The sequence below is a fragment of the Echiichthys vipera genome (genome assembly GCF_963691815.1).
Source record: "Echiichthys vipera genome assembly, chromosome: 10".
Classification (NCBI taxonomy): domain Eukaryota; kingdom Metazoa; phylum Chordata; class Actinopteri; order Perciformes; family Trachinidae; genus Echiichthys; species Echiichthys vipera.
In genome coordinates this window covers 19908274-19931921 of record NC_139835.1, presented here as the reverse complement: position 1 = coordinate 19931921, position 23648 = coordinate 19908274, and the positions used below count along the sequence as shown (strand labels likewise).

Sequence of the window (23648 nt, the reverse complement as noted above, 5' to 3'; positions counted from 1 at the left end):
GATGTACATGTTCCTTTAGGTGTGAAATCAGTATACATAATGAAACACAACTCGTTCTCTTTTCCATTTACTCTGCGGCAAAATTCAGTGAATTGTGGATCATCTTTCTCACACACCACCATCAGTATTCCAGTGTGCTGCTTGAGGTGTGGTGCAACCAGCGACGGGCGCTAAAACAGAATGATAAACAATTTAATCTCACCTCTAATCATGCTTGTGCACAGTGGTAAGCGAATCACATGAGAGCTATGCACAGATATTGCATGTATACTTAAATGAGCATAGCTGCTCTTTGTTATTTCAACCTCTGTGGAACTACAACAGGTAGGATTTAACACCAACATAATAATGTGATTTCAGGTAAAAAATCAATTCGTCATGAAACAACTGATGCATCCATGCCTTTTTACTGCCAACAAAGCAGCAGAGATGGCGGTTCATTCTAGGGCAGGTGCTGTAGTCTCATTAGAGAAAGTTCTCCATGACAAAATCGTCAGCTCGTGCAAAAACAAGGCAGCCACAGCCACACGTTAAGATGTGGCCTATTTATTATGGATATGAACCACCCTCTCATTCAGAGTTCAGATCATATTGAATGGTATGACTGTGACAATGCAGACACAATTGTCAATAGCAGTCCTTTCCTGAGGTTTTAACATAGACTGCATGATAATTAGTTTCCCTTTGTTGTCCTTATCTCTTACCTGCAGAAATGGCCAATTTATGCAGGCTGCACCCTGGTCAGGCAAAGTTGATGCTCCCCAGAGGAGGAAAGCAGCTATGTTTCAGACAATGGAAATGAACTCAGGGACAACTCAAGGTTGATTTAGATCCAGAGCAACATGGAATTAAATGAGGAACCGGGCCACACTGAGTTTGCCCTAATGTTGACACAGCTTCCTCTCAGAATTACTCTCATAGTGTACCTGCATCCCCAAAGGAGCCCCACGTGTCACTGAGATCTGGTCAAGTGAGAATAAAAATGCAAATGTCATATTGTTGAAATGCTGAGCTAACTAAATGTCAGTGCATCTTTTCAATATGAGATATGAGATTGGTGTGGATAGGCCATTGGAGGCAAGTGTGGTAGCTGCAGAAGGCAGGTTATACCAACAGCTGTGATATTTGAGCTGTGAAATAAACCTTTTTTCAGAAGCACAAGTAATTCTCTTATGTCCTTTATTGAGATTATTCTGAAAACACCCACAGTCTGTCCTTTATTCTATCTTGTGACTGGATTCTCTTAAATCTGGCGATAACAATGTGCAGCAGAGGAGACAGGTGGTGTTGTTTTCGAATATTGATAATCTTCACTTCTGAATATCCAAAGAGCATAATTTATACTGAGTGAGAACACAGCACTCTGAAGGGAAGAAACGCAGTTAATCTTTAAACATTTTGTTATCTTTAATTTTGCATTTCCACACCACGTTGCCAATCTGATCCACTTCTTCCCTCAGAGTGACCACTTGTCAAGTCCCCACTGTTTCTCCTACATCCCATCCAGGCACATTTCGTAGATCTATCCTTAATCCCTAGTTCACATCCACATGTATTAGGAGCAACATCCTCCAGCACGTTTTTCCCTGTGATGCTGCTGCTCTGTGCGCGCACATCAGTAAATGAATCACGTAGCACTAGAACAGCCCTTCTTCATGCGATCTTGCCAGACCTATTGGAGAAACCCCCCCAAGGCAAGATCTGTCACTGTTCACTCATTTGCTGGAAGACGATCAGAAACTATGTTAAATGCACCAAGATATACACTGGTGTCTGTTATAAAGGCGTCGAGAGGATTCCGGTCAGATCTCATTGCGAAGGGAGCAGGTTTCAACAGTTGACGCGGAGAGAACTGAGCGCAGGAAAAAGCGATTAATTCTGATTATCTGAAATCTTCCAGCACCTTTTTTCGTGTTTTTTCTTCTTCTGGCAAACATTCACAGGGACAGTGCAGATGAACATTGTCCGAATGAAGGATGGAAGAGCACTGGGTCCAATTGGACTGGATTACGGGCTTACTGGACTGATTATAGGACAATCATCGGGCAAAAGTCGCAGCCGTGCTATTGATGCTCTTGAATGACGGGAACACAAAAGGTTGGACCGGATTAACAGCTCTATATCCTGCTTTTCTTCGACTTTGTGGCATGGGCAGGCTGTATATGCAACACGAGGCAGAACCCATATGCAACAGTGTGCCGCACAGGAGAAAAGTAAATGCATCGTGAATGGTAACATCGGACAATGCTGCATTTTGAACGGGCATGTCAGTATTCGCTGTAGCCTAGGTGTAGATGTCGCATGAGGGCAATGCGCTTTTGTAAGCTACGGTCTAACCTTCACCACAGAGATTCAAACGCGTTAACCTTGGATGCAGTAGGGAATATTAATACTTTATACTCATCGATTATTCATTAGGTCCCCCCACCTCGAGGAAAAACAAAAGCATTTCTCGTACACTATGTTGAATTTGATCTTTTATTCATGCATTAGGTGTCGTCGGGCGGTCATCTTTGTTTACAGAAAGAGTTCATCATAGCCGAACGGCATGTGAAAGAGGTTAAAAATACAGATGAAAAGCATTCACGCATCGATTTAACACCCAATTAGTGTGGGATCGGCGTCAACCACATGCCTGGTTCGGGTTTAGTCCTGTAGGTTTGCCGTAATCAACAGGTTGAAAGTCAACGAGGATTTTTTTTCCCTGTCTGCCACTACCGCATATCTAGTTGAAGGGATGCGTCTCTCTGTACCCATTTTCTTTCTGCTGTGGGTTAAAGCCCTGACATTGAAAAATCTCAATTATTCTGTTCCGGAGGAACAAGGACCCGGTACTGTTATAGGCAATATAGCAAAAGATGCCGGATATGGGACCATGGAGAGGGGGAAAAAATCCAACTTCAGGGTACTGGAGAATTCTGCTCCTCATTTGGTGGATGTTGACCCTGAGAGTGGACTTATATTCACCAAACAAAGGATTGACAGGGAAACGTTATGCAGGCGCAACCCAAAGTGTCAGCTCTCCATGGAGGTGTTTGCCAACGACAAGGAAATATGCATGATCAAGATTGATATACAGGACATAAATGACAACTCGCCCAGTTTTCCATCCGATCATGTTAATATTGATATATCAGAAAATGCTGCTGCTGGGACACGCTTCCCCCTGACTATTGCACATGACTCCGATTCTGGGGAAAATGGAATAAAGACCTATCAGGTCACAAGAGATGATTACAATACGTTTTCTTTGGATTTAAAAGTGAGGGGTGATGGGACTATATATCCAGAGCTGGTGGTTCAGAGACCTCTGGATAGGGAGGATCAGAGTCATCACACCCTCCTCCTCACAGCAATTGACGGTGGGGAGTATCCAAGATCAGGCTCCATGCAAATCAACGTCAGAGTGACGGATTCGAATGACAATAGCCCAGTTTTTGAAAAATCCTCTTATGTGATTGAGATTCTGGAGAATTCTCCTCCTGGAAAAGTGCTCATAGATTTAAACGCCACTGACCAAGATGAGGGAAGCAATGGGCAAGTGATCTATTCCTTCACTGGATATGCATCTGAGAGAATCCAAGATTTGTTCTCTATTGACCCCAATACTGGTGTCATCAAGGTTCAGGGAGAAATTGACTATGAAGAGAATCCAATTATAGAGTTTGACGTACAGGCTAAGGATCTTGGGCCCAACCCTATACCAGGCCACTGTAAAATTACTGTCAAAGTGCTTGACAAAAATGACAATTCGCCAATAATAAGTTTTGTCTCTGTCCGGCAGGGAGCCATCAGTGAAGCAGCACCTCCAGAATCTGTCATAGCTTTGGTAAGAGTGACAGATAAAGACTCTGGCCGAAACGGTCAACTTCAATGCAGGGTGCTGGGAAATGTACCCTTCAGACTGCAGGAAAACAATGATAATTTTTACACGCTGCTCACAGACAGACCCCTAGACAGGGAAATGAAAGATGAATACAATATAACAATAGTAGCGAGAGACAATGGGATCCCTTCTTTGAACTACACTAAGTCGTTTACTGTGAAAATCTTGGATGAGAATGACAATGCACCACGCTTTACAAAAATAGTGTATGTGCTACAGGTGCCTGAGAACAACATCCCAGGGGAGTATTTAGGCTCTGTTCTGGCTCATGACCCAGATGTAGGTCGAAACGGAACAGTGTCGTACTCCATTCTGCCGTCACATATAGGAGATGTTTCAGTGTACACCTATGTGTCTGTTAATCCCACCAATGGAGCCATATATGCCTCACGCTCATTCAACTATGAGCAAACAAAATCGTTTGAGTTCAAAGTTCAAGCTAAAGATGGAGGCTCGCCACACATGGAGAGCACTTCCACAGTCAGGGTCAATATCCTTGACGTCAACGACAATCTCCCGGTTATTATTCTGCCTCTTCTGCAGAATGATACCGCTGAAATCCCAGTGCCTAGAAACGTAGGTATTGGATACATCGTTGCTACAGTGAAAGCGGTGGACCACGACCACGGAGAAAGTGGCCATTTGACCTATGAGATCACAGAAGGAAATGACGACCACCTGTTTGAGATGGATCCGGTGGGAGGGGAGGTCAGAACGGCTCATGCTCTTTGGGAAGAGGTCGCTCCAGTGGTTGAGCTGGTGGTGAAGGTAACTGACCATGGCAAGCCCCCCTTATCTGCCGTGGCTAAGCTGATCATTAAGGCGAACACAGAGACGGCAGCGGGAGGGGGTTCCAGCGCAGGTGGGGAACAGCAGCAGTGGGATGTATCCCTGCCCCTCATAGTTACCCTCTGCATTATCTCTGTCATGCTCTTAGCAGTCATGACCGCCATCGCTGTCAAGTCAAAACATCAAGATAAGGAGAATGGGAATTATAACTGCCGCATGGCTGAGTACTCCAATCCTCCAGTGGGAAAAGGCAAAAAGAAAAGGATCAACAAGAGTGACATCATGCTGGTGCAGAGTGAGATGGAGGAGAGAGATTCTGCGAGCCGGATGAATGTGGTGAGCAGTCCTTCTCTCATCACATCACCAATATGTTTTGACTACCAGAGCCCTCTGCCGCTCACACTGCCCAGGTCAGAGGTCATGTACCTGAAAACCACCCCAAACAGCCTGACCGTCCCCCGGGCAGGTTGCCACTCCAGCTTTGCCGGGCTTAGCACAGACACTCCAGCAAATAGGATGTCAGTGATACAGGTAAGGAGGATGCTGCACTGTATTCTTTATCTGCCCTTTATTCTCGCTTATCTGCACCTGCTGCTTTACCATATGAATCTGACAAAAGAAAAGTAATCGACTGAGAAAGAGAATCTCTGTCACTGTGAGCAGACATCATTATTATAACTTTTCTTCCTCTTTTATGGCACTGTGAAATTTTCTCTGCATGATATGGAAAGTTAGCGCTGGAATGTACTCATGTGTTTTAACTGCATTTCGCCAAAGAGACCTTTTCTTTCTGCATTTGAGGAATCAGAATAATTTTAGAAATTGCTCCCTTGTAAGTCCTCTCTTGCAAAATGGTACAGGTGGCCTGCATAATCAGTGAGTCCTCTCAGTTAGACATGCAAACAGTGTGAGTCTTGAACAAGGCTGCTGTGACCCTGCCAGATCCACTGCTATAGAGTGAAAACAAAACCCTGCCTGAAATGTGGGATCAGACAGGTGTTTGAGCAGCTTGTCCGATCACATTACTGAACCAATGTGCACCAGACAGAGAGATGCACACAGCATAACCTTACAATCGCATTTTTCACTCCCCACAAATATGGGCCAGATCCACCCAGCCACATCCAAAGTTGGCATGTTAAGGCCATTAATAGGGTCCAGCCTTGTCTTGTAGAGATGGCATGGTTGTATACACACAAGCCAGCTAACATGCTAATTTGACAGCATGGGCTTGTAGTGCTGTTTAGCACAGCAGAATTATCTGTTGTAAATGATGTAAATATCTAGGACAGTCTCACAGACAGTCTCATTTGGAGATGATAACACAGATGACAAGGCCTGGCACTGTCACCAGTCACTAGGGTATGTGGGTGTGATCAACACAAACACATTATTCTCAAGATAGGGGAAAAAAGATGCTGATGACAGTGGCTAATGCTTTTCTCCTTTGCCTTGCCAAGGCGGCACATATGGTCACAATGGAGATTTGTTCTTATCATGCCATCATCACTGGCACAGGTGCTGTATGGCTTTTACATATTTCAGGTGTTGATAAAGATATAAGAATCTAAAAACCATACAAGAACATTACATTCCCTGTCTAAATGTCATGTAACTCCAGCTATTGTTGAAAATTGTGTGAAAATTTGAACATGCGCAATGTAAATTATTATTTTCCTTTCATTTCTAGACAGAAAATTTCACCTCAGAGCCCAATTATGCTGGCAGCAGGCAGCCATTTGTTCAAAGGTAAGAGCTCTATTCCAAAGCTTCCTGACCAGTGCATTTAGCTTCTTCAGCTTTGTATCAAGCCAGCTGACTATGGCTATCAAATAAGAGCGCTCACATAGAGGTAATGGCAACTTGTGTTTTTTTTTTTCCTCCTTTCATTCTGCTGCAGCTCAACATTTAAGGATGCAGAACGAGCAAGCCTCCGAGACAGTGGCCATGGTGATAGTGACCAGGCTGATAGTGACCAGGATACTAATAAAGGCTCACACTGCGACACGTCTGCTCGGGAGGCCCTCAAGATGAAAGCAACAGCAGTTAATGGCCAGCCTTTTGAGCAGGGTGAGTGGATGCACTCTTTTCCTGACATCTTGAAGATGCTTAACTGACTCTTGTTCTTCACATTTTTTTTATACTTTATGCACTGATAACACGCAGCTGACTGGCAAAGTGGAGGTCCACCAGCCTCTTGGTACAGCCAACGCAGACAAATAGTTAACATGGAATATGTAAATCCACACTGTTTGTAGATGCAGGTAGTGTTATTTTGTACTGCTTTACATTGCAGACTGCCTGAGGTGTGTTGCAAAGATGAAGGTGTCAGAGTGGAAGGTAGATGGTAGTTTAAAAGGGATAAAAGAGTCCATTGGCTGAAGGTAGAATGTTCAAACATCTTGTGTCTGATTTTGCCATCAAACAAGCTCATATGCATGGCAAAGTGTTCCTCCGTCTGCGTCTCTTTTGATCACGTCATTATTTGAACACAGATTCACTGCATGAATGTCTTGAATAACACGACAGAGACAAGAAAGCATGACAGACACTTGCAGTGCAAAAATGACAAGTATTTCTGGTGCAACATGACAGAGTGTTTCCACCTTTTGCCTGGAAAGATTTCCTCAGTTACTATCGGTTTTGCCATGGTTACACTGTTTTGTGAGGAGCTTTGCTTTTTTGGTGACTGAAAATAGAAATGTTAAAATTTATTTCACAAATACGAAATGATCCACACTGCCAGGAGTACAATCATAGATGATTGTCAATCTGTGGGAACCTGGCTGACCTGATATGGACTCATATATTTAGCTATATAAACTGAACCTATGAAAGCAACTCTCACTGGTGAGATAAAAGATAATGGGGGACTTGAGTGAAGTGCTGGTGTTTCTCATTTCCTTGTGTGAGCCTTGCAACAGGATGGCTCTGGTCATCAGGTCCCCATTCAGTACTTTCCACACCATTTACATTGCTATGAACTGTTTGTTTGGTGCGTGCTCAGGAGTGCAGAGATGGAAACACTTTTGCGGCTGCCAGAAGGATGTGTGAATCTCTCTCTCACTCTCTGTGTCTCACTTTTGTGTTTGTGTGTGCGTGTGTGTGTGTGTGTGTGTGTGCGTGTGTGCGTGCCTGTGTGCGTGCAAGTGTGTGTGCACTACGAGGAATTATGGCAGACCAAACTTGACTCTGTGGGAGGTGTAAATTCAGTCACAGTTTTTTCGCAGCACATTGCTGAATCTGATTCAGCCCAAGTTCTAAGGCCAATCAAATAGATATTGAAAGAGATGTTTTGTACATGGGAGACTGGATATTTACATGTGCAGCGCTGACGCTTACTTGACGGGAATGTCAGTCAATTTACAGACCTGCATTTGTTAGATAAGAGAAATGCAAAGAAGTAGGGCATGGCTTTTAATATTAATAGGTTTTGCTAATGCCTTTCCTGTTTGCATGTGGGAAATGTAGTTAAAAAAACAAAACTAATGGTTAGATTAAATAGGGCTCTCTTTCGGGCTTGGTCAGTTGAATATTAAATGGTGTCACTTTCTCCTGAGTACAAGATGGAAGATCTACATTACGCATAATGCCTTAGACCTGATCACACAAAACATCACCCTCAACCCACACACTCCTTCTGTCTGTCTCTCTCTTACACACAAACACACATACAGGTACATTTTTTGAGCAAAAAGCCACTGTTTTGCAGATTCTGACAAGATAACGTTATTATCCAAAATGGAGACACCACAGAATGTTAGTTGCAAATGCACCAACACAAAAGCTTGTGGGTTAAGTAGTATTGCTTTTATGTCTTTACCTTTACCATCCCTCTAGTCTCCTGGCTGCTTTGATACAGGTAATATATGCACCTGTGCAGCTTCCACTATCATGCACTCTGAATATTTATTCACTCTCACAGACACCAGATGCACAGTGGATATGTTGCTAGGCTTTCTCTGATTCTATTTATAATGGGCAGGCAGTTTCTTTGTTTTTCGAGAATATGCTCACAGTTGCCCATAAGATCACAGCTATTGTGTCACTATTATTATTATTATTATAAAGACGTGATTAGGACAGCCAAACAAATGTAAATCTATTGTAAGCATTGAGAATTACAGGAAAATATCCAGACATGATCCTTAAATTGCTTCTGGTTATAGTGCGAGACAAATAGTACACTGACAGAAATACCTTACTGTGTTTTGACTTAACCTTCTAAGCACATACATCACTTTGCATCAGCATCATCTGCTCGCTCCTCTGCAGTGGTGATAGGTACCATGGAAATTAATTCAGCATCTCCCCTGCTTCTCCTTGCATATACTTATTGTTTTGGCCTCGTGTATCTGCGCCTTAAAAAAAATACTTTTCTCTGTGGCGCTGGAATAAAAAAAGGACAGAGAAACACAAATGCATGGGGAACAGAGCTGTAATCCGAGGTGTAGTTGCTTCAAAGCAAGAGGTTATAATATGCAGGATCTGTGTTGCGGTTTTTCCAAATCAAAGCCATTATTTAGTTCTCCCTTTTGATGTAAAATGCATTTGAACTCAAATCTGTGTTTTTTCTTGAACGTACTGTAGTCCTGATAGTGATAGCACCAGAATGGTCTAAGAATGTAACAGTGTAAGTTCACATAATATGCAACAGGACAGAAGGAAACATCACAGTATGCAGCCAATTAAACTTCTTTTGGAAATCCAACAATAGAAAAATGGGTTGTACAATCTTGCAGTTATGTGTATACAGGCACAGTTACACTGTTTTGGTGCACCACAGACTTGTTACTGAGGTTAGTAGTCAGTAGAATATTAAAAACAGACTGCAATCACCATGCTTCTCTGTTGATAAGTTAGCCTGAACTGACTTTATAAATATACATAAAAAAAATCATAATTTTGATCTAATTTTATTTTAAACCTTTTAACCAACGTCATTTATGCTACATATAAGCAATTCTTGCATTTGATTTAATTTCCGTCCCCTTTATTTTGCCAGATAAAAGTATCTTTTAAGAGAGACCTGTCCAAGAGGGCAGAATAAAAAAACCTATCACAACAATAAATACAAACAACATTAACAGACTTTCACACTGCGAAAGACTATCCACAAAGTACAATATCCACTTAGGATGCAATAAAAGAGTATTGCCAGTTTACATTCAGATGTGTAAACAGGTATGATTTTCCCAAACTATCAAAATTAAATCAAGAGGCGGCCGGTGGTTAGAGCAGTTGCCCCATATAAAGAGGCTGAAGCTCCTCCCCTTCTCTCTCTCACCCCATTTTCTATCAAATAAAGGATACTTTAATGGCCAAATAAGTGCACAAAAGCAGAGTCAATTCCTTGTTCATGTACACATTTACGTTTTAAGTTAATTTTGTTTCTAAAAATGCATTACGGCAACATTTCAACTGCAAACTATCTCTCAGGCAATTATCCATGTGAACCAAAAGCTATATTTACGAATAGATCATATGATGCGAAAGGACACCCATTATCCTAAAACATCTCACCACATACATTATAAAAAAACACATAATGTCATAAAGAAATGCCTGTAGGCCATAAAGAACATATGTGATACATGGTTTTTGGCAGAAAACGTAGATCTGCATTTCCTTTAACATTCGTAATGTAAGCATTCCTTATCAATTTTCTAAAACAGTTATGGTGTAAAATTAACAGCCCCTTTTAGCTTGTTAAATCTCTGTCCAGTCATCGGATAATTAACTGTTCCATTTTGTCCTGTGGCTGCAAGTATGTGCGTGTGTGGGTGGGTGGCGGTGGGGTTTTGGGGGGGGGGGGGTGTTCATGGACTTAAGCAGCATTATGTGATAGTGGTGGCACTTTGCAAATGAGCCTGCCTTACTTGCGTGGCACATGATGCTGTTTTTCACATCTCTCTGGCTCATGGCGCAGAGACGGTATCTTTTTCTTTTTTCTTTTTTTTTTTGTTTAAACTTCTTCCAGCAAACTGGCCGAGGCTGGTTTTGCGAGGAAGGTACTGCTGCCTTTGAACAAGAGGAGCTCCCCACCTCTTCTAGGATGAGCCTCGTCGTGTGGAGCTTTCCCTCATTCCAGGCTGATATATTCTTGTCCTCATCAGGGGTTAGGTTTAGAAATGAGATCAAGTGCCTCATTCGTCACTTGCTCATTGTCTTTGATATCACAGATTGGCATGTGAGCAAAATAGAGAAGCCTCATTTATAAACTAATGCTATAAGAGGTGATCAGTAGAGTATCATGCCATGTTGTCATTGGATAAAATCGTGGTTATTCCCATTAAAAAATAACAGGTTGAATTTTTTTGGTTGGGATTTTTGGAGATAAGTGGTGTGAAGTGTTAATGGGTGACTGTGTGAGAACTTTTTATATTTTCTATCATAATATTTTACCAAGAACATTTGGTTCTTGTTGGGAGAGACCGCTCCATAGAGTGGGAGAAATTGGTGTCTGTTATATTTTTTGCATTTTACAAGCTCATTCATTCATTCCTTATACTTACAAGACAGGAAACACAACATACGAAACTGAAATAAAAAACATAATTCTGATAAAATCAGTCATCACTATTTTCAATTTGTTTGCATATCTAGCGTAAAGGATGATATTAAAACCTCATGGCAATCACAGCAAAGAAAACACATTTCAAGTTAATTTAGTCATCAGAAAAACAGGAATATTACATTTATACTTTTTTAAATGAAATCCTGCTTCTATGTATAACAAATGAAGGGGAAGTATAATTTACTGCCAATTTACAAAGACATATTTGACATTTCGCTTCATGGCTTTCCATGCAAAATACCTGCATCATTGTCAAATTAATTTTGATAGCGCAGTGTTATGGCTAGAGAAAAATATGACACCTTCTTCATCATAACACCATGGAAATTGGCTCATTCTTTGTGGCACTCACTGTGTGCTTATATTTCATGTCTACCAGGGTTAGACATCCTGTGAAATGTAAAAACTGAGTTATGGCAAAAAAATAGAGCCTTACATTGCTCCACTTTTAACTGCTGACACTAATACACATTCACTCGCATATGTTGTACAGTCCTGTGGTGTTTGGCTTGGTTTTCAGCATCAATCAACTAATGCAGCTGAAGTCCTACTACATGAATAATCAGGGAACCACTTCAATCAACAAAAAGTTTCCAGGAAGAAGAGGTTGCATGTTTTCCTTACACCAAGTGACATAAATAATAATCCCTCAATTTAAAATTCTACTTTTGAATATATCTGTATTCACCCTCTGTCTGAAATGCTACGTTTTAGCTCCTGTCTCTTTAAGCCCCCCCTTCCCAAAAAGACCAGTCTTCTGTGATTGGTCCACTTTTCTGGGTCTTCCGCATGTGCACTTTTGGTGACTCTTCGGCATTATTGCAGCCAGAGAATGACAGTAAGACTACTGGCTGCACTTTTACTTATATGTATACTTGTGACATCACAACCGTACAGAAGTCCTGGCGGCTTGTTTAAAGGCACAGTTTCTGAATTCGTCTGTGTGCATTTCTCTGTAGATTGAGTGTTTTAAAACTTTTCACAGTATTTATATATCATCTCAACCTGTTTTAAATCATGAAAATAGACATGGAAAAAATATGGGACCTTTCTAGCTCATTATTTTTGACCAAATTTTTAAAGTCAATTCATATCTCTGCGCACATATCCAAACATAGTTTGTATTCCATGCTGCAAGAAATACAGTTTTGACCACCGTTATATTAAATAAGGTTCTCTTGAGGCAAGGGCAGGTTGAATTTAGGTCCATTAATAAGAAGGTAAATGAAAAATGGGCAGGAAAGTCAAATGAGCTGCTGAGAATGCACCTGAGTCCCTCAAAGCAATTAGACAAATTACTAAAGGTCAAACGAATGAGTGTTTGTGTTACAAATTGAATTCCCAAGATCCAATTTCACCTTGAATTTTAACCTTAGATATTGATCTTATTTCCGCCCATTTTCACAAAATGAATACCTATAAATTGAGAAAAACAGATATGATACAAAACTGAAAATAAGGAGCCATGCCAATATTTTAACTAACAACATTCTACATAGTTTTTCACCACTTTCAGAAATCACTGCTCATGCAAATTTCACAGTTGTATTTCTGTGTACCCAACACCAATACTACTACTGCTGCTGCTGCTGCTGGAAATGTAAATTAACAGCACATCACTTCCTCTGCACCAGATGATATTTTCCAGGAACACCTACACAGGTTGTTGAGAATAGCAGAGGGAAAAAGGTTCCATGGATAGCTTGAATTACTCATTTGGTATACTGACCAGCATGACGTATGTATGATGTTGTCATTCCAAGGTTACATCGTGAGTGATGTCTGGAATAGAAAAGTCTGTAGTTTCAATATGAACTGTGCTGCAACAGGCTGCTGGTTCTTATTTTATTCTGAAAACGTCTAGTGATGCATACTGAATGACTTATATCAAGAAAGATACTATTATTAGGTGTGATTTTAAGAATAATACTGGAATTTGTGTTTGTGTGGTGTTTTTTGTTGCTCATCCTTCAAAGTGTCAACTACATTTTCTTCTAGGTTGTTTATTCTTACTCCAGCAGGGTCTAATAACAAATGTTTAACTGTTTTTGCAGAGCAAGACAAATCAGTCCACTGCACCGATGAATGTCGTGCACTGGGACATTCTGACAGATGCTGGATGCCAAAGTTACGGGTAGGAAGCCAAGCAGACAGCGCCGATAATCGCACCAACCTTTTCATCCCTGTGGGAATGGATGCCATGGTAGAGACAGAGATTTATGGCACCATCAGCTGCAGCAGCAGAAAAACCCTCAGCACGTTTGGAAAGGAACAGCGGGACAGTACAATCCTTGTGGCCAATGTCAAACCTTACTTAAAATCGCAGCATGCACTAAGCCAACCTCTACAGGAGAGTCCATCCGCGTCCAGTAGTCCCACCAAGAGTAGTATGCCCCTGGACTTGGCCAACCAAGAGTCCAAAGAAGAGAGGGAGGGGGGTTCAGACAGCAGTGCCTATGGCCCTCCAGATGGCCAGTGCTCCCCACTGCACAACGAGTTGGAGGGGCCCTCCTACATGACCTGCGAGCTCAGGCCTAAGTCCCTGTCCAGCAGCCTCATTCACAGCTCTGTCATCAGCCAGGAGTGTGGGGGGTTAGATTGTGCTCTCGACCCGCGGGACTCTGGTAACTGACAGGTCAGGTGATTCCGCTCGCTCTCACCTGCCAGGGGTGTGATGATGATATCACAGATTAATGACCAAGAGGTGATTTATTTTGACCCCCAGAGGTGTCCAGACACGCATTGTATAACCAAAAACCATCTGCTTTGTCTGTGTTTTTTTATTTAGTTTGTGACTTGTTGTGTTTAGGTGAAATATGTGTCCTTGACTGCTGTGAAGGTTTGGGGTTTGGGGTTTGGGGGGGGGGGGGGGGGGGGGATCAGTGCTTATCTGATTTCAAGTGTTTTCATGGTGTACTGTACCTGTCAATTTAGATGTCTGTATTTTACACATTTCAAGCTCCAATTTTGTGAGGCTGTGGAACAAATTGCTACTGTTAAGCTATTGAGTCCTGTCTGCTTATGTACAGTGAAGCTTCCTGTCTCCATTTAGTGTATAAGGAACATCTCTTTGAATATCACAGGCAACTGAAATACATATCAGTGATGTTAAATACAAAAGTGAAGTGTCTTATGAACTGTTAATGGTGGTGCAACAGGGAATGTCCCTTTTCATAAAACCATTTGAGGTTCCTATAAAAACAGTTTTTTAAGAATGTATTTGTAATTTTATTGTTGTCCTCTGCAGTTTATGTGAAAATAAGCTGAGCTTACACGTGAATGTGGGCTACTGTACTTGTTGTGTATTTTATTAAATTTGTATACACTGTGCATGGAAGGCAATTATTTTTGACTGGTGACAACCTCTGAAGCTGTCATGTTTTTGTGAGGGAAGTGTTTATGTCTACAAGGTGCTTAACACATGTTCATTACAAAAAGCACTCTGCAAATGTGCCATCTTTAGCTATACTCTGTATACCAGCACATGTTATCTAGCAGTAGTCTAGATCCTAGTTAGAGGAACTTGAAAAAAAAAATCACAATCAACATTTTTCAAAGCTATTTATATTCAAAAATGCAAATAAAAACAGGCACTGTGTATTAGTGCACCCAGCAGAATATGAGTTGACTTCCTCTGCTCAATGCTTTTATTATAAGTATGCATCATAAGTTGGTGATGGAAATCCTGCTCATGCGCTTCTACTCTCAAATACAAAGCCATCAGAGCTGCTGTCAGTTAATATCTACTTGTGATTATATATTTATTTATGAGTGTGTCTGACAAATGATGAGACATAAATCTAACAAAACAAAAAAACATTAACATTCAGCTGCAACAGACCGTTACAAGCAAACATTTTTTGCAATGAATTCTTTGATGTATAAAATACATTTTTTATGATCCCTGTGGGGGAAATTGGGTCATCTTAGCACTAAAGCATTGAACAAATAGTGCAAGGTTATCACAAGTAAATAAAAAGAGAACACAGCATGAAAAATACAGCATCCTCTGCATGTCCATCATTTGCTCTATTTGAAACAAAAAATATGCAAGAGTGCATGTGCAAATATCCTGTTTGCATTGAGTAGTCAAGAAGAAAGGGTGGGTGTAGTGACAGTAGGCTACAGTCCTCAGACATGTTAGAACAGCCTAAACCCCTGCAATCCATCCATTTGCTCATTTCACTCCAAACATAACGGGCTACTTCTTATTCTTTCAAGCAGAAAAGAGGGACATGAATGTGTCTCGGGGCCCAGAGTTATTTAGAAAACCCAGCACATCCTCTACATCTGCTTGACATAGCCTTAAGAATGACTAAGGATAAACATGGAGGTATGTTTACTGAGAGATCACTAAACTTAGAAACCTAGAAATGGCGAAATTATTTTTCATCTACAAAACAATCACACAAAAGCTTTGCTTTTTAAACTTAGTTTAGTTTTAGATTCTCCATCTTGAGACACTGACTTTTGTACCCCGGCTCAGTGAGCGGTTTGAGAATGCCTTGTTTTTTTTTTTTTTATGAGCTCTGGATAACAGAATCCTGTCATCTACTGAGAGCTGACTATAAGTACGACTCAGTTTCTCCTCAGGGAAAACACATTAATTTGGATTTCGATTTGCATTTGTTTTGGTGCTGGTATTGACACAATTCCAGACCTAGATGTCTCATCTCAGCAGGCAGCTCTGATGAGCTCATCTGCATAAGTTGAAATACTCTTTGAGAGGGAGATTGCGTGGGTCACAGCAACACATCCCATTGAAATACAGACAGAAACATCACATCATTTTATCTGTATCAGTCCCAGGGTATCAGAACACGGGGGATGAAGACAGGTGAGCAGAATGTCAAATAGAAGAGGGTTGAACCATTTGCTGCGACACTTACTCCTCCTTTTTTTTCATAACACTCTATCACTGTTTTACATCACAAGGAAATAAAACAGGTTAAACTTCTACTTTTTCCATTATTATGCAAAATTTGCTTTGAACCAAACCCTTTCTTAATTGGCACTATGTTTCAGTACAGATGCTTGACAAAAAAGTGCCATGTTGAGGGGAGCTGAATGCAGATTAAGGACTTGCATGCAGTGTTGAATGAATATGACTTGTCCCTCAGAATGATTACAGTCACAGTGAAAGGGAATTACAGACAATGAAACAGATCTGTGTAATACCTCCATTCTTCTACATTTTACATACACAAATGATCTATTCAGATGAAAATGGAATAAGCAGTGTACCATTCAGTTGTGAAAAATTGACATGCTCACCCTGAGTACTTAAGCTTTTAATTCAATAATTCAATAACACAGCCGATTAAGAGCTTGTCTTCCACCTCCACCAAATGCTATGAGAGATGGTTCCACTTGGCTGAGAACTGTTGGTGAGGAGACAACAATGAACACAACACATAAGCAATATTGGGAGTGTAGGTTTCATTTTAACCAAGAGAAGTCATTGAGCACAGAGTGCTTAGCTTCAGGGCGAAAATATTAAAATGCAGCTTCTAGGTTTATTTGCATGATTGTTTCAAGCGTAGAAAACAAACTTGCACATGAATTGCGGAAACTGTACCCAATTAGGTAATGTAAATGTGACGCTTCTGAATTCCATGTTAAAGAGATGTTACTCTGAGAATCTCTTTATGAATTAATTCATTCATTCAGAAACTCATTAACACATGCATTTATTTTTAATGACAGGATTTAAAGTGTGCTAAAGACACTTATTGGTGAGAGGATTTGCCATATTCCTTTTTTTTTTGCCAACATTGTCACTGCAATGGAAAAACTGCCTTGACATTATCCAAAACATGACCCTAATATGTTTTATGAATAGCAGGTTGCTGTCATTTTCCTTTATTTAAATCTGGATTTAAGTAATGGTTTTAAATTTTGGGAAATATACTTTTCTTTTCAGATCTCTATTGCAAATATAAAGCTTTAGCCAGCAACCGGTTAGCGGAGCTTAGCACAAAGACTGGAAACAGAGGGAAACAGATCTGTCTGAAGGTAACAGAAATCCACTGTTCAATTCATATAAAGCTCACTATTTAACACATTATATCTCAATTGTTTAATTTGTATAAAAAAATCAAAGTGTAGAAAGACAGGTTGTGGTTTTGAGTTGACAGAGGCAGGCTAGCTGTTTCCCGGGTTTCCAGTCTTCATGCTAAGCTAAGCTAACTGGCTGCTGGCTGTAGCTTCATATTTAGCGTACAGACATTAGAGTATGATAACAATCTTCTTATCTAACTATCAGCAGGAAAAGAAATTAAACTATTTCCCAAAATGTAAAAATATTCTTTTTAAATTCAGGGATTTTTTGTTTTTTAAAGAAAAAAAACTGTTTTACAGTTTTATGCCACGGTCAGAATATTTCTAGGTTACTTGAGAAAGGGATTAAATGCTTCACTGACAGCTCATACATTGTGTTATGAATTGGAGGTTAGACTTCCTCTTTTTCTCTCTTTCTTTACTTTTCTTTTTGGCTGGTTTCCATTCGAGAGATGGTGTGTGGTTATACTGGGTGTGATAAAAGATTTGAACTGCAAAAAGGGTGCACCTAGACACTAGCTTTTGAAAATGCTACTCAGAGCCATAGACTGTATAATGCTCAGACCACACTCCAGCTTCACACCCTTCCAGCTCATGAAGACATGCACTGTTGTTTTCAATGATCTATCCACAAACAACAACAACCTAAACTGAACTGAAGTAACAACAGGGAGCTCGCCGCTCACAAGCACAGAGACTGACGCTGGCGGGCCTTGTCGGAGTCTACACACTCACCACTAATCCAGCAATGGGCCTTCTACCTGGGTGAGCAAACCCCTACAGCCTTTCTCCGGTATTTCAAAACAGCCCTTATGTTTGTTTTTCCTCCTTTTCACCCTCTTCAGCTCACTCCTTAGAACAAACTATTTTGTAGCACATTGGTCTATCAACAGATTTTATCGAGTAGATTGTCAGCTCATAAGAGAAGATTGTCCTCATTTCATCCTTACAAGACCTTGGTTAAAATGAGAAATGTTGAGCTGTGTGTTACTTGTTGATATTAAAATATAGCCTGCTGTGTCTCTTTGTTGTAGCTTGTATCATTGTGCATAGGTGGATAGGTAGAAAAGCATCAGCGTTCCTCTGAGAGTTCTTTAAATGTCTAAACTGAGAGAAAATGATTGTGAAACCCTTCTGAAAACACACTGAGAAAAAGCCAAACCAAACTGATTAATGTGATGTTAAATTTTGACTGTGCACAGTGACATGGAAATAGATGTAAATTCCAACTTTCACTGTTCAGTAATGATTTCCTTAATTTGGATTCAAAGCAGCACTGTAAGATATGCATGTGCTGAAGCCACTGCACTTTCACAATTTATTTTCCCTTTGTGACTGTTGACAGACATGACAGGGCAGTCCGGGAGGCTCTTGTAAAAAATACTGTCCTTTAAACATTGTTCTTGCTCCCGCTCTCAGAGGAGTGTGACACTGTTGACTGCATTTAGCTTTCATTCAGACCCACAGGAATTAACACCCCTTTTATTGACCTTGTCTGACAGAAAATTCCAGACTGACTGTGCACAGCCGCTACGTTTTGAGCGCTTGTTAAAAAAGGTTTTACTTATGGCACTCTCCTCTGGGAGGAGTTCAAATACAAACCAATCTGTCAATCATGATTGATGTTTAATGCCAAGTTAGGATATAGCGTAAGGGAAGCGATGCGGCAGGACTTCACACAGGTTTCACTATGAGTTACTGGGTCATGACACACTTTTCTCACTTTCAATTGGGCAAAAATAGTCCTCTGCTTATCTTTATAGTGACAAAGTGGGCCAATATCTGCATAAAGTGGAAAAGCTAATGCGTACTGTCTGCTCAAAAGCTCAAAGTGTAAAAAGCTTCAGTCTTTAAGTGTTTTGTCTGCCATCACAAATAAAATGGAAAATTTCAAGGTGAGTTGGAAAGAAGAAGGGAGAGAAAGAGAGCACTAGACGATGAGAGACAGAGGACAGAACATGCAGAGCCTTTTAGAATCAATAGACAGTTTATTGAATCAATACACAGTTTGGTGTAGTGCGAAACCTGCCTGTCTGACAAAAATGTTAGATGTTGAATAGGGTGGACAGATTAAGTGTCATGCAGACATAATTGCACAGTCCTTGGGGTTTTTTTAAACAGCAAGCCTGCACACAGTTCAGCTTTTCAACTATGTGAAGGATGTCAAAGTTCGGTATAGACCTCACTGAATGTAACTGTAAGCGTTGCTTTTTGTAAAGCCTCCATGACTGTTAAAGAAGAGAGCTCTCATTATCATTAATTAACTCTGCAGTTAATAATGCAGCCACCTTGGTTGGAGGCAGTTTCACTGTGAGTTGGTTGGGATTCTTTTTTTCTTACAGTTTGCATGAGTTTGCATGTATTAGCACATTAACTACACAATTATTTGGATTCATACTTCCAATAGGCAACCACTGGTTTCTATCCATTTCAATGTATTATTCATATCAACTTGCAGAGAGCTAAAATACATAGATCCACAGTACAGTGTCACAATGCGTGAATGTACACATGCATGTATTTACTTTTACTCATCATTGTGCTGTGCTGTAGTTGTGACTGTACAAAACGTGGAGGAATCCTTCATTTTAGAGGCAGCTCTCAAAAAACATTACGTCTGTGACAAATATTGTCAGAAAATCAAACCTACAAGACAAAACATAAGCAAACATCATTTTGTGAGGGGGGGGAAGTTTGCTGTTTTGCAGTAATTCCACTGATATTAAAGCCCAAAGACAATGGTCCACCCAGGTGTTTTCACCCATTTCAACTGATTCAAATTTGCCTGAGGACTGTGTGGGTGTGTACACATGAGTGCTCATCTTACATCCCCCTCACTCTCTTGTAATATTGCACCTGTTAGAGTCAGTCAATTTACACCTTTATAATTAGGAGTTTGGGGACTTCACATCCAACAGAGGTCCGATACACCAGCATAAATATGCCTGTGCAACACCTTTAAGCACCTACTGTATATGAAAGTTTGATATTTCATGTACAATAAAGGCAATTTATAGACTCACATGCTGTTCAAATACTCATAATTTATTGATTTTAATAACGATTTTGCCAGTTGAATACCTTTTTAACCCTTAAATTAGAACTGGAACTCAAATTATTCCTGAGTTGCCCTTTCCTCCACTGCCCTTAACACTCTAACAAACTGTTCTAGCACAGTGTTTGCCATAATTGACTTTTTTTGATTTGTTTATTGTTAATCTGTTTAAACATCCCACATATGGATTTTTCCATTCCACGATGTACTACATGTTTGCGTTAAAACACTCAAGGAAGAATGTTTGTATTAGCAGCTTGGGAAGATTGTGTTGCAGTTTTATCATAACAACACATCTCAGTCAATAAAGCATTAAATGTGTTGCACTCTGACTGAAATTACATTTTCTGGGTCATCTGTTGGTTACAAATCAGCAAGGTAATCTAACAGCAATAGTCGTTTAAGGTCCACTGAATGAAGCAACTGGTAGACTGGGAAATTTCAATACATCTATATAGTCATTGTTATTTTCTTTTCTTTTTGCCCACAGATAATCTCCCTATTAACCATACTCTAGTTAGGACACAAATGTATGCATTCGGATATCCCCTCAAATGAGAAGCACTGCAATCACGAACAGAGCATTTAAGAGAATATTCTTATCCAACAGTAGTAGTGTCTCAACCATAGACCAGTCCATTGGTCTGAAAGTATAAAATGCAGCTTCCCGCTACCCCCTCTCTCTTTGAATAAGCAAAAGTAGGTTAACCGTAATGCTGTGCAACTCGGGTAAATATCACAGCAAGCCAAGCCTCTTAACCTCATAATGAGAGCACTTGTCTATATGAATTCTTACACACCAGTTATAGGAACTTCATACATAAACCCATACATCTGGTTGCTTGAGTGGGTGAGACAAGAATGATAATCAAATACAAGAAAGCAAGGCTCATACACAGGTTTATCTGCAGAGGTTGAAACATGGTAAGCATCAGTGTTATTACAGGGGATCACATTATTATTATTGCGGTGTCTATAATTATGTTCAATCTATTTAGTCATGAAACAAACCATGCACACTTGAATTTATATGCCAGAGTTGATGAATGTTGACAGTGTTTTTCATTCTCACCAGCAGCTGTTTAATGATGAAGTCTAGCTAAATGCATTCATCAACTACAAGGTAACTCTGAGAGCTACAGACTTGACATGGATGTCCTGTGGTGCTGTTGTTCCACGAGCAATGTACATTTATAAATGTATAATCAATTCATTATCAATGCCCAGTTAAGGTAAATCGCTATCTAGAACAGTCTACAATGTTTACAGAAGTATTGCCAACTAATAATTTTGGCAGCTGCCGAAATGTATGTTAAAAGTGTGACCGTGCACACCAAGATAAAAATATGATTTGTTTAAAGAAGTGCATGACAAGGTGCCATGGCACTTGAGTGGATTAGTACCACCCCCTGGGAAATCATCCATTTTCAGCTCTTGCATGGGTCTGAATCTAATTGGATGCAATGGTGTTATATCTCTCTTTTCAATCCTGCTCATCGTCACATCTGAAAACCAAACCGAAATGATGAAGACAAATGAGTTTTCCTGTAACAGCCTGCATGCCCTCTGAAGTATCTATTAATGGACAATAAATGCCCTTTCACCAAGAGTTTGCTCATTTCTATGCAGATAATCATAAGATGTAGGAGTGAAAAATGCATTGCTCCTAATGCTTCTCCTTCCACAGAAACCTCACAAAGAACATCAAAAGTAAAATGAATTTGCAAAGATTCAGTAACCTCTGTGTTCCCACAATGATTATAATAGCTCATAATTAAAGTCAGATACCTCATTTCTTGCATGATTAGAGGTTAAAAAGGTCTCAACGTTGACCTGAATCTTAAATTCATGTCAGTAGGCGCACTGTATGAAGGCAATTAAACACAACTGAATAACTATTTGACAGACAACCATGTCAAATACAAAGGCGTCAGTCATCCGATACATCTTTTAACAGTGTTCACACTCTACTTGGCAAAGGCTTGTTTTGTCTTTTCAGGCAATAACTGGTAGTAAATCTGAATAAGTAAATGTTTGGATTATTGGGAGCGCTATGATCAAAATTGTTTGTGTTCGTAGTGGGAACACTGTTTACGCTATTGACCCTGGAGCTGCGGCTTCAATGAGATCCACAGTTCTGCTTCTTGTCCAGCTGGCCACTCTCCTCTCAGAAATTGTCACAGTAAAATGCAACATTCTCCACTTAAGCTTTGTAAATAGTCTTCTTTTTCTCGAAATCATTTCAGTCCAACATCTCAGCTCATGTGAGGTCTGTTTACTGTTTACCTAAAGCCTGAACAAAGCCAAAAGCAGAGGCAGCTCAACTTAAATGAGCCGCATCCCCATTTCAAACCTGTATGTTTTTAACTAGCATCGACTGATGACCCTGCATCCCTCAGTGATGCAATACCTCCTGTCCTTTCCACTCTCATTTCAATTCTCATTACAGCATGTCTGTAACAAGGACGTAGCATCTAACCCATGAAAAAAACAATGAAAAAACCCACTTTAATTTTAATCGTTCTGAAAATTATAACCTTGGTAATTAGACAATTACCTCCACAAGGTCACTATTTTACTGCTGATAAAAATTGCTTCAATGGCATCTACCAAAGGCTTCACTAACAAAATGTGTCTGTTTCTTCAAGTCCTAAACCCTTATCGTTAAATCCAGGTCCAGATTTCATGCAATTTGTGAAGGTAAATGTGTTCTTTTCATTATTTCCTTTCCTGAAAACTCCGTGTGGGGGGATGAAAATGGCAGCCAAGGTGGAGTTTCAATCAGGTGTCGATGAGGTGAGAGAGCATTTACATTCCCTTGATCCTTTTTTTTTCTCCCTTCAATGAAGGATATGAAACATAACCATCCAGCATGATGTTCAAATCCCACAATCCAGCCTCTCTATGAACATGCCTGCTGATCTAAACAAACAAATCATGTCACTGATTAAACACAAATCAAATGAAATTAAATTATTGTGCAATTAATACAAAGTATAATGTAGCTAAATTCAATTTAATTAAATTGGAATGCCTGTCAGAAGGGTGGAAATGATGGCAGAAGCAGGAAACCTGTTTCCAGGTAATGTGATTGGTCGGCATGCTACCACAGTGCTCCACTGGATATGCACCAAAAGTGCAATAAATGAGAAACTGAACACATTTTGAGCAGCCTCGGACAAATTGAATGTTTATGAGGTGTTTCCTTTAGGGATTTGGTTCTTGCACCAGAGGGTGGAGTGATTGCATGGGCTCTCGTCATCTTTTTTTCCAATCCATTA

The 23648-nt window shown here is 40.2% G+C and overlaps 1 protein-coding gene across 1 annotated transcript; it reads left to right on the top strand.

Annotated features, from left to right (window-relative positions):
* Positions 1-2737: 2737 nt before the first annotated feature.
* LOC310953201 (protocadherin-17-like) lies at positions 2738-13884 on the top strand (the record flags this gene model as incomplete). Its single annotated transcript, XM_083922160.1, has 4 exons — positions 2738-5206; positions 6366-6424; positions 6576-6745; positions 13307-13884. The coding sequence occupies 4 exons, from the start codon at positions 2738-2740 to the stop codon at positions 13882-13884; spliced, it is 3276 nt and encodes a 1091-aa protein (XP_083778286.1).
* Positions 13885-23648: the final 9764 nt, after the last annotated feature.